This window comes from Haliotis cracherodii, unplaced genomic scaffold (assembly GCF_022045235.1).
Source record: "Haliotis cracherodii isolate W230 unplaced genomic scaffold, xgHalCrac1.p SCAF_9, whole genome shotgun sequence".
Classification (NCBI taxonomy): domain Eukaryota; kingdom Metazoa; phylum Mollusca; class Gastropoda; order Lepetellida; family Haliotidae; genus Haliotis; species Haliotis cracherodii.
The window spans coordinates 33,475,457-33,487,298 of NW_027266343.1; the positions used below are offsets into that span (position 1 = coordinate 33,475,457).

The window sequence follows — 11,842 nt, forward strand, 5'->3', positions numbered from 1 at the left end:
ATGTAGTGTATGAATTTATTTCCAAGGCTCACTGTTCGGGAGTGCTTGCTGACAGAAATGTAGCTAATCCTCATGATATGTTACTTGCCGTACTTGTTGCTACAGCCTACACATTTTGTGTGTTTTGAGACAATTACGCTAAACAACAAAGCTCCTTGGCTGCTTGCAACTATAAATTGCCTGATGTTTGTGGTGGTTCTTAGACTTTCACACACATTGCTAATAACGCATGCATGTAAATGATGTATGTCAGTCATAAACAGTGCACAGCAAAAATCCAGTTAGCTACTTCGTATGGGTTTCCGATAAATTATGAAATGAAAAAGTACAACTTGACATTAAGTGACATCTTAACTGACTTGATGATGCAGAAGAATAAATATGTATTGGCCGGCTTTACTGAAATGTCATTAGCCCAATTCTAAAGACACTGGCATTTGGCTAGCGGGCAAACAGCTATTTTGAACAGTGTATTCATTGTACATATTTCACAACAGAAGATGAACAATGCCCTACCTGTGTGAGCTCGTGAACATCTGTATTTTTCTGTGCATCACCATCCATCTCTGCAACAAAATCCAAATATTGTTGAATTTTGATCAATTCCCTAATCAATACATGCATAATACAATTGCCGTGTCCACAGACCCAAGGGAGACAACTCAATACTGCCAGGTGCGATTTCCCTTCCTTTGGTTTATGTGAATATCACAAAATATGCATATGATAAAGCTATATACATAATACAAAACCATACTTCTTCATTGTATTCTCTAACAAATATTTTCTATTTAATTTTGGAATCAATCACTTCAACATGCTAACTCTGCAATTCACTTCCTGGAGACAACTCACAAGTTATAGTTACAAATGTGAAGCATATCGTAAGAACGTTTGTTTGTTGTTTAACGCCACACTCAATATTCCACCTATATGACTGCAGAAGATACCATGGATAGCTACTATGTTTAGCTAGTCACTGACCAGCTAGTATCTTCTCTGCTTGTGGAGGGTCCTGTCGCTCACAGCCACATAACAGGCACCGTTCTCGGTCTAGGTATGGGTTTGGACCCCGTGGAAATGTTGGCAGAGGCATATCAGAGTCGTCACTTGCATCCATCAACTTCTCTAACTTCTGTAAAGACAATTACATGTATAGTTAGTAACACATATGACTCAGTAAAATGTTGCTGTTTCCTGAAATCCAAATTCAAATCCAATTCAAAACACTTTCATTAATATGCATGTCATGTAAGTCAGAGATAAAAAAATATCATGCCATGTCATCAAAACTGATCAAGGCGTTTCTAGGATGTAAATGGAGAAAAGTACAGCTACTGCTCTATTTTCAGAGTCATTATTCCCAGTTAACAAAGGCTAAAAATGCAGGATAAGAATATTTTGAACAGTTGGAGCAGGTATATTTCTAGACTGAATTATTCAGGTCTAAAGCATATTTTCCTATCATTTCAGTTGTATCAGGATAAAGTTAGGGACAACAACCAAACGTTGCACTCAGTGTACAGGGAATTGCTTACATTCAAGAGTTTGTGTTTGTGTGTTTTTTTTGTTTTTTTTGTTGTCTAACAATTCACGCTACAATGATCCAACCATATGATGGCAGACTGTAAGTCACTAAGCAATGATTTAAACTTGCTGTGTATGACAAGTATAGGTTGCTTGGGGCCTGTTTTAACCCAGAATCCCCATGGGGTTACCATCACAGAGATTTTCAGATCGGTTCATTTTCTATGACAATGACTGATTGTCATCCAAATGTTCCAAAGATGTGTTTTGAAGAGACGAATATCCTATGACAAAATCAGGAAAATGTCCTGTTGCCATTTGGCTCTTGAAAATTAACTGTCAACTTATGGATTATCATCACGACGATGATGATGATGATGATGATGATGTTTGTTTGTTTGTTTGTTTGTTTGTTTGTTTGTTGTTGTTTAACGCTGCACTCAGCACTATTCCAGCTATATGACAGCAGCCTGTAGATAATCGAGTCAATCCAGTGATTGACATCATGAGCATCGATACACGCATTTGGGATCAACGACATGCATCAACCAAGTCAGTGAGCCTGACCACCCGATCCCGTTAGTCGCCTCAAACGACAAGCATAGTCACCTGTTACAGCAAGTATGGGTTGCTGAAGACCTATTCTACCCCGCATCTTCAAGGGTCTGATAATGATGAAATAGGCACATAGTACACATGCACTGATAAGCAATGAATTGAAAGATTGCTAACAACCTTAAGATTACGGTATACGAACATGATAAACCATCATAAGTGTCCCACTTTATCACCATAATAACATCCCTCAATATAGCAGTACAGTCACAAATATGTAAATCTGCCACACATCCTGAAAAAAGACTGAAATATCCCAACTGATCAATACAACAACATGAACAAAAGAAGAGAAAAAGAACTGTGACACATGTAATACCTAAAAATAGACTAGCAATCATGTCATGAGGTCATCAAAGGCATTGATTCTATAAATAGAGACAGCTGCATCAATATAGCACGATATATGTGGTGATGTGTCACTGTGCTGTGCAGTAATCCCATTGAATACTTCAGGCAAGGTTTATGCAAAACAAATACATGATATACACATCAATTCAATCAACATGATCATGATGATCAACCAGTGTATAAGTTTCAATATAAGTTCTTACCAAACACAAATGATATGCACATATTCCAGAAGCAAGTTATTGTGAGTGAGTGTTGTTTTACACCACTTTTAGCAATAGCCCAGCAATATCATGGCGAGGGACACCTGAAATGGGCTTCACACATTGTACCCATGTCGGGAATAGAACAAGGATCTTCGGTGTGGCTAGCCAACACTTTAAGAAGCAAGTTACAAGCTTAGAGTCTACTTTGACCAGTGCAAACATAGCACTACCGGTATTTCTTTTCTCCCAATATCTAGTTACATTATTGTTAATATGGTAATACAGACCACAAATGGGAAAAGGCTGCAGATAGGTTAAATTTAACTCGATGTCATACATGAACAAGTAAATGTAATCATGAGTAATTTTTTGAAACAGACTTGTGTACTAAACTGGTACTACTTCACATATTTGAAAGCAGGAAGGGCTACCTTTTTTAAGACTTACTTTTTCCGATCAATACCAACACTGTGCATTCCATAACAGACTGCAAAAAACATTTCTTAATCAAATAAATATACCACTCAAAAGAAGATAAAGAACACAAGATTCTTTTGAATGTCTATAGTTTATCTGCCATGACAGATTAACTTTAGACATATTAAGAACTAGGTTGGAACCTATCAATTTCCACCTCATCTCAACTTATTCCATTTCAGTGCAATCAATAAGTGGGAGTATATTTTACCCTATCATATGTGTCCTTAACTACGACGTTGACTAGCCCAACAATAATGTTACAAGAATTCAGGATAGTGCCTGAAGACATGACAATACCTGATTACCCTGACTGCATATCTGTCTGATCACCAAGCATGGCGAGCGAGTGCTGCCAACAGTTGCAACACTTGGAGCATGCACAAGAGTATATGCTGGTAACCTACATATCTTCCGTTAACCAGTTCACTGGGTGAGGCCCTCATCAGGCAGAGCAGCTGGTATTTAGGATATGACGCTAGTCTGAGACCACCCATATAAGATATCTTGGTGCTCCTAGTACACATGAATAATCAAACATGTCATAAGGCTATTATTTACTTTACCATGTTTACAGTAAAATATTGGTGGTAGAAATAACTTCACCGTGTTCACAGCTATCATGTTGCTGCTTCAAAACAATATGGCATCCATGGTATATATTTCTCTTCCTGGAAATGTGCAATCTGTTTGACTACCAAGACCTAAACATTAGCCCTGTAACCTAGTCTCCTTCCACTGTTTGATCAATTGTTAAGATGTTTGTTTGATGTTTAACACCTGTAAATAATCAAATCTGGACCAGACAATCCAGTGATTGATATTGTGAATGAACCACACTGTCATGGTACAATGACACGCCTTCAACCAAGACACCGAGTCTGACCACCCAATCCATCTGGTCGCCTCTTTACAACCAGCATGGGTTGCTAGGAACTTCAACCAAGACACTGAGTCTGACCACCCAATCCATTTGGTCACCTCTTTACAACCAGCATGGGTTGCTAGGAACTTCAACCAAGACAATGACTCTGACCACCCAATCCATCTGGTCACCTCTTTACAACCAGCATGGGTTGCTAGGAACGAATTCTACCCTGGGTAGACCACAGGGGCCAAATGTTTTGAACCAAGTTTAACTCTCAACTTAATTTCGAACACTGATCATATCCATAAAGTAAACATGTACAGAGTTAATCTAAACCACTCTTGATCATTATGATAGAGATATTGTTATGTCTCCATGATCACGATGATACATGAACTGGTTTTCTTGATATGGCAAGTGTATATTTAAATACCATTACATGTGATTACCCCTATCAAAAGTTGAGTAGCATATTCAAGGCTGGATCAGACAAACAAGTATCTAAAATCATATGCAAGGATACATGCCATCAGTGAAGAATGACATGTAATCAACACCATCACAGAGACTGATCACCCAATAGCATACTGGGGACCGCTTCTCACCAGAAATCCCTGAGGGGGAATACACATATTCTCAATAAATCTTACATTTTACACAATTACTATTAAATCATCCAAATACATGATACACCTAAAATACCTAAAAGCAAATAATCCAATTTACATCTGACTCTACATGGCGTCAATAATGCCAATCCTAAAACCACTCATGCCGCCATCCAATTAATGTGTTTGTACCCAAATACAATGAAATAAATGACATGAATAGTTACCATATCAAAACAGGATATAAAACAAGCATCCTATTATTCACTGAGTAGGCATTAAGAAATAACAAGTCGGTCTTGCCTAAACAATGCTTAATACAAAGAGCATCCTGCTTGAACGAGACAAAAATATTCAGTTCCAATTTGAAGTTGAAGCCTTGAGAAGTGATTCAGAATTATGGCCCTCAATTGAAACTAGTCAATGAGGAAAATTATCATTGAATTTACTTATCTTCATCACAAGTCAGTAGTCTCGGGCTATAAAAAGTTGGTCTAGCTTAAACAATACCAAGAGGTTAAAAAATCTGAAGAGAATCCAGTCTATCACACAATGGGTAAATATGGTGGTATTCTTGTCTATCCTTGATTGAGTCAGAACTGACAATAGGGGACCTAGACAAATTTATTACAAGTATAACTGTTATCATCATCAAAATAATAGTGTACGACAGCTGAGCCTTTTGATGGGTTTAGGCAACGAAGACACCAGCGGGATCAGTTTCCATATCTGTACATGTAGACCTCTCAGGCTTGGATTTAGCTGGAATATGTCCGTAATTCTACCACTCATTTGTCAGTGTGTGGGATATCTGACTGCATTTCGCAACCTGGTTCCCATTGATAAAGGGCAATTACTCTGGCGGGCAGACTGATGGATGCTGTGAAAGCTGTCCACTGACAAAGTTGAAAAATATAGTCTTTTGGCCATATGGTAGTCTAGCCAACGTCTAAAATGCAGGCCTGTGAAGATCCGGGGTAGACTTGGTCTTCAGCAACCCATGCTTGCCCTAAAAGGCAACTATTCTTGTCATAATAGTCAAGCTTGGTGACTTGGTTGATGCATATCATCGATCCCAATTGCATGGATCGATGCTTATGATACAGACTCAATTATTTACAGACCGCTGTCATACAGCTGGAATATTGCTGAGTGCGACCAATGCAAGTTTTGGTTGGAACAATATTGACCGTTGTCACTGTCCGACTGCCTAATCACTGAGCTTGTGACGTAATATATTCACGTGCATATTCCAGGAAAACTTCAGTGTTTATGTACTGTTCGAGAGATAAAACTTTTAATTGATGATAGAACTTAAAGAATGACACCATATGATAAAGGTTATCATACTTGTGTGTTCTGGGATGCCAAATATCCTGTATAAGGAACAAATACTGTGTATTTAGCTCGCCAAGACTTGTTAAATAAAACCTTTATGCCACATACAGGATATGTGCCATCCAAAAACACTCGCTTGAAAATGTTCATAACATCTACTTATTTGAAATATTCATCATGAAAATATCATAAACTGCAAATATAGAAATCATTTGAATCAATCATATACAATTATTAAACATGTTAACATGGTCAAAGGTGGGCAACATCAAGGTAGATAAACATAGATTTACCAACTGATAATTGATTATTTTATGTAACCATTTCACAACCAAACATTCAGAAGATCAAATGCCATTTGTAGACAGCATATACTATATCTGTATTGATCTTTGCATTTGTTCACTTGTCCACAAACAAGGACAAACATGCAGAACCATTGCCACCAAAAAAGTGACAAAATTATGACATGGAGTGTTTCACACTGATGAAAATCTCAGCAGTACACAGGACCCTACCATCCAGCTTGATCAAGAAATTCTGAGAGGTGAAGACTTGGATTAGATTAAGTCTCCAGCAACCCATGCTTGTCACAAGAGACGACAAATGGGATTCGTTGGTCAGGCTCGCTGACTTGGTTGATGCATGTCATCATATCCCAATTGTGTTGATCAATGCTCATGATGCACGTCACTGGATTGTCTGGTTCTGATTTTATTTACAGCCTGCCGTCACACAGCTGGAATATTGCTGAGCGTGGCGTTAAACAAACCTGCAGGTAAAAAATCTACTGGTCCAGCTAGATCTCAAGAAGTTCTGACCAAAAAGTGGTAATAATGTTATTTACATAGTGAGAAAACAAATGCCACCCAGGGTTGCTGATTGTGTTCATGGTGTTTCACAGTTCGTACAAGAATTCCATTTTCCAAAACCAACAATGACCCAAATAGCACTTGACCCCCTTATTAATTCCACTGGTCCAAGAGAAGATTTACTACAATACTAGATACAATGGGACTGGTGGACCACTGTTAGTGTCCATCACTGCCATGTGAAGAAAGTGGAGAAGGGTAGAGATGGCTGTTTACAGTTGAAGTCATCAAATGGATCAGCCTGACCTGGTCAGCATGACCCTGACAGCTTTCAAGACAGTGAGTGAACAGGCTAAATGTGTCAACACCATTTCAGCCATGTCTGATCCACAAACCATCTATGCATGGTCCGATACATGTGGCATGATAACTATGCAGTCTGAGTATGTCTAATAAAATGATACAAAACAACATATTGATCATTTGATGGTTGGTTAAAATCATTTATGTTAATTGCAATACTGTAAATCCTGAAATTTATGCAAGCTTGAAGTTATACCCAAAATGGGCATGATGGGAGTGGTCCTTGTTGCATTAATAAAGTAACATTTTCATTTGGACATGTTGAAGTACAGCATGGTATATTATCATGTCAGGCTCACTACGCATGGGCGGAAACAATGACACATAGAACAATCTCATTTGAATATGTATTATTTGGAATTTCCTGTTTATTATTTCATGGAAGTTAGATCACATGTCAAGCAGTTCAGTTTAAGTTAGTGAAGATAAAAAATGTTATAATTCAATCGAAATGCTATCACCAGCTGATCAACCCCATACTATATAATGGAATTCTAAGTTTACAGTTGTATCATTTGCTGATTAGTTTTTATAATTGACAGACCATGCAGACAGGGCTACTCACATTAATTTTATGATGCACTTCAGGACAGGGGTCAAACTCTTGGATTTTTTGGTTGACACAGTTTCATGTACATGTTTTCCCCCAAGACAATACATATCAATACCAATTACCATCAAAACTCAAGACAGCAAGGCTCTACAACTACAGTAAATTCTATCATTATCTAGGAACAAAACCGTTACTGTCAAGTATCACTTTGGTCACTCTGGCTAGTTTAAGATAAGAAATTCATAATGCATACTGTATTTATGAAAAACAGCATCAAAACAGTCTGCTACTTTAGCGACTAGCCCAGTTCCTGAGTAAATTATGTTCAGTCTGGTAAGCTCAGATGATAATAATAGTTAATATGATAACAATAAACTCAACTGAAAATGAGGCTTAGAGCCATTTTCGGGCTAATAGACTTGAAAGTTTTTGACACTGTGAACATGGTGAAAGGAAGAATAGAGCAAAGTACTCAATTCACAGGTGTGAAATATTACACAACGTATTTATTTATCAAATTTTACGGATTGTTTCAGCAAGTTCAATGAAAATACTTTCTAAATGATCAGTATTGGTTTTAGCTGTGTGTCCACCACTATACATACTATATGGAGTATTACACTAACGGTGAAAATGTGTGTCAACGTGATCTACAAGAATTAATGTGATTAAGCAATGCCCATCCATAAACAGTAACATTGAGTACATTGAGGCTGGAATGATTCACTAATGCACCACAATATTTCAGCTATTTGATACACAAGGTACGACCAGGCATCAATATTATATGCCATTTATATTTCATCATTCGTTGGCACATGATTTCCAATCTGGCATTAATGGACATTAATGGTAAAAACAAGCACTATATCCTGAAATAGTGAAACTGAAAGATCACCATTGGTCATGCCATAGACATTTGAAATAAACACATGCTTTTATCATGTTTATTTTCCCTTTATCATGTTCTTATATGATTTGTTTCTCAATCATGTCAACATGGTCAAAGAACTTTTATCATGTATATTCCATGACACATGTCAAATACACGACAATAAGTGACATTTGGGATACAAAGACATGCATCAACCAAGTCAGCGAGACTGACCACCCGATTCCATTAGCTGCCTCTTACGACAAGGATAGTCGCCTTTTAGGGCAAGCATGGGTTGCTGAAGACCTGTTCTACCCGGGTCTTCATGGGTCTATTTATGTATGATGTTAGGCACATAAATGTTTTAAAATATTTTGCATTATGTACAGAGCAAGAGTAAATTGACTTTTCAGAATGTTCAGTAGGCAAACACTAAGACTTGCGTGCAAAAACTTCATAAATTTGATTTCCTTCTACCCTTCTGCAAACATTGTGAACACAGCCCGAAGAAAACTAACTTGCCCCAATGTTGTTCAATGCTCCTTCCATAAGAAGAAAAACAGAGGGAAATTGTTGACTTACACCAGGAAAATAAGTGCAAGTAGTTAATAAGTGTTGTATAACCCCGCAGTAAGCAATATTTCAGCAACACCATTGCGGCATCTGGACCTCAACAAACAAGGGGTTAATATTGTGAGCCAAGTCCATGCTGCTGGGGTGTGATGACACACATTGACGTAATCTACCAAGTCTTTGTATCTGATCATTCGATTTTAGTCAAAAGTTACATGTTCAACCAGCATGGGATGTTGCCCCAGGAATCTAACAGAGTACTACAACCCCAAGAAGTACAATGTATGTACTACGGGCAGAATGTCATGTAGAGAACACTGTTTCAATATTAAGTAGTTGTTCTGAATCTGATGGATGGTAACTTCATAAGTCATCATGATAATCATAATGTGGCTCAACTGTGTTTAGACAATATTTGAGTGTGGGTGACGGATTGTCAGTTTCACATGCTTATCAATATGACAAACTTGCTGTCCCAACTTCTGCAAACCAAAGATTGGCTTCTTTACATTTTTACATTATTTATTTGCCAGCCTGATCATGTTGATCTTCACACTCATACCTTTAGTTAGCTGATGCCTTTGACCGTTCACTGAATGTTACCTTTGTCCTTGCACCGTAACCATTTTGAGTTTGGTATAGTGCATGCACTTGATTGAAACAGTCTGTTTACGTAGGCTCCTGCAGATATATCCTATTATCCTATGTATTGTCCTGATTTGGGCATATATACCAAGGAGAAGTACCAGCAAGGCCAGAGACCATGATGACAACTTACATTATCCCGCTTAAAAATTGCAAGTGTTAACCTTTGAACGCAGCCTTCATGTAAAGAAAGTCAAGACACACAGTGGCGCAACATGGTGCAACAGGATGTCTTCTATACGTTTTATTATTTACAGGTGATCAGCATGATTGCAACAGTCTATCATGTGTCTTGGATAGGTTTGTTGAGAATTTGAGCTTTGCTCCATTAACTTTCACAGCTGGTAAATAACTTCAGTTACAACCTGCAACTTTAGCCACTTGTCCAGTAAAGTTAATACTCATCTTAGATCACAATACAATCAGCTGTACACTGAAACTAAATATACTGAATATCAATGAACATAATGTCACAATATATGTTTAGGTAAGCAGACTCAAAAGTTTTGGCACAGACTACAGTAAGCACGTCTGCTCTGATTCTATTTCTTGTGGATATGTCTAATATGTGAACCAATACAAATGTAGAACATAACTTGCACAACTGCCACACTGCATGAATCAGTATTGTGTAATATGGATTCCACATAGAGGAATTCCACACACGATTGCTTGTTTGTCGAACATCGGGACTTCCAAATATATATATATGTGACGTTTCAGCAATGCATTGTGATATTTGTCAAGTAGTAATATTAGCATATAAATATTTTTGTGAAAAAAAAGCAGCATAAGGTAAGTTTATTCATGGTATTTTTGCTCTGATACATGATAAACATGATATGTGTAAGCACTTACTATGACCACATGATGACTAGTGTAAAATACATGACAACAGGCTTCAGTTGGCCTCTGAAGTAATAGTTTCATAATGTAGTAAATAAACTCGAAGTGCCTGCAACTTTTCAGACACTGGTGTTGTCGGTATACTTGATGTCTGACAAAAGTATGATCAGTGAGCACTTCTGTCTGGTAGAAGTCTTGAGTGTCTAGTGTCAATTAAGGTCAGGCCCCTTCGTTTGTTACCTAATACACTGCAAAATGTAAGTAACATGATCTATTTATGTCCCACTGTTCGTGGTGAATATCATAATAGAGGTAGAGTTTTGAGAAGCTGATCAAACGATGCATGGGTCGGTCTGCCTGCCTTTTATTGACGTCAAGTACGAGCATGCCATGGTTCATTTGTTGCACGAGCATATCACAGATGCAAGTGCACTGAAACACGGATGTCATGATTTCTTTGAGGTAAATGATTACTACCGACCTGTACCATACACATTTCTAAAACTCTAATCCTATGCAACAGAACGAGTTTCCGAACACTGAAATGTACATTTGTACTTTGCATAGAGGCACAACGATTGCTTGTTTGTCAAACATCGGGACTTCCAAATATGGACACGAATAGAATAATCGATCTTGTACAAGATAACACTGTGATGGAACTAATAGACAGCAAAATTATTACCTCGGCTTCCCCATTTTCACCCAATGAAAAATGTGAACCTTGTGGGGTGTTATTTGAGACGTTGGAACTTGCATTAGACTTGGTGACAGTATTATTCTTGCTTCTCCTTCGTTTTGCCTTTTTGTTATCCACAGCACTCATATTGACTTGTAGAGAGAATAGTTAGTTTCCAGCGTGTATGAAATTCCTGCGTTGTGCAGAGGATAAACGCTAGTTACGGATTAAAACACTAGCTGTCAATCCAGAAATTGCCATCCCTAATAAATATGGCGGACACTTGCCTTGTTCTGTACCCACAATGCCCTGTTGGTAAGGCACTTGTCAAGGGGAAGTAATCGCTTAAACTTGTTTATGTATCGCAAGTCTACCAATGAGAAAACGCACGTTCGAAACTGACATGTACAAGTCTTATAAGAAACATATTTTTATCTCGTTTTCTTAATTTTGATATGCGATGTGTATCTACTTTATTAAAAAATATCATTATCCTGTCAACGATGT

The 11,842-nt window shown here is 37.7% G+C and overlaps 1 protein-coding gene across 5 annotated transcripts in view; it reads right to left on the bottom strand.

The window, feature by feature from the left end:
- LOC139452188 (protein FAM193A-like) overlaps positions 1-11,642 on the bottom strand; it is a 33,842-nt gene extending 22,200 nt beyond the window's left edge. For all 5 annotated transcript variants that reach the window (XM_071233557.1, XM_071233556.1, XM_071233553.1 and 2 more), the window contains exons 1-3: positions 11,342-11,642; positions 985-1,135; positions 517-566 (exon numbers count right to left, since the gene is read on the bottom strand). In XM_071233557.1, coding sequence (XP_071089658.1) covers positions 517-566; positions 985-1,135; positions 11,342-11,482 — 342 coding nt within the window. In that variant the 5' untranslated portion in view covers positions 11,483-11,642. The remainder of the gene's footprint in view (positions 1-516; positions 567-984; positions 1,136-11,341) is intronic.
- Between the last annotated feature and the right edge of the window lie 200 nt (positions 11,643-11,842).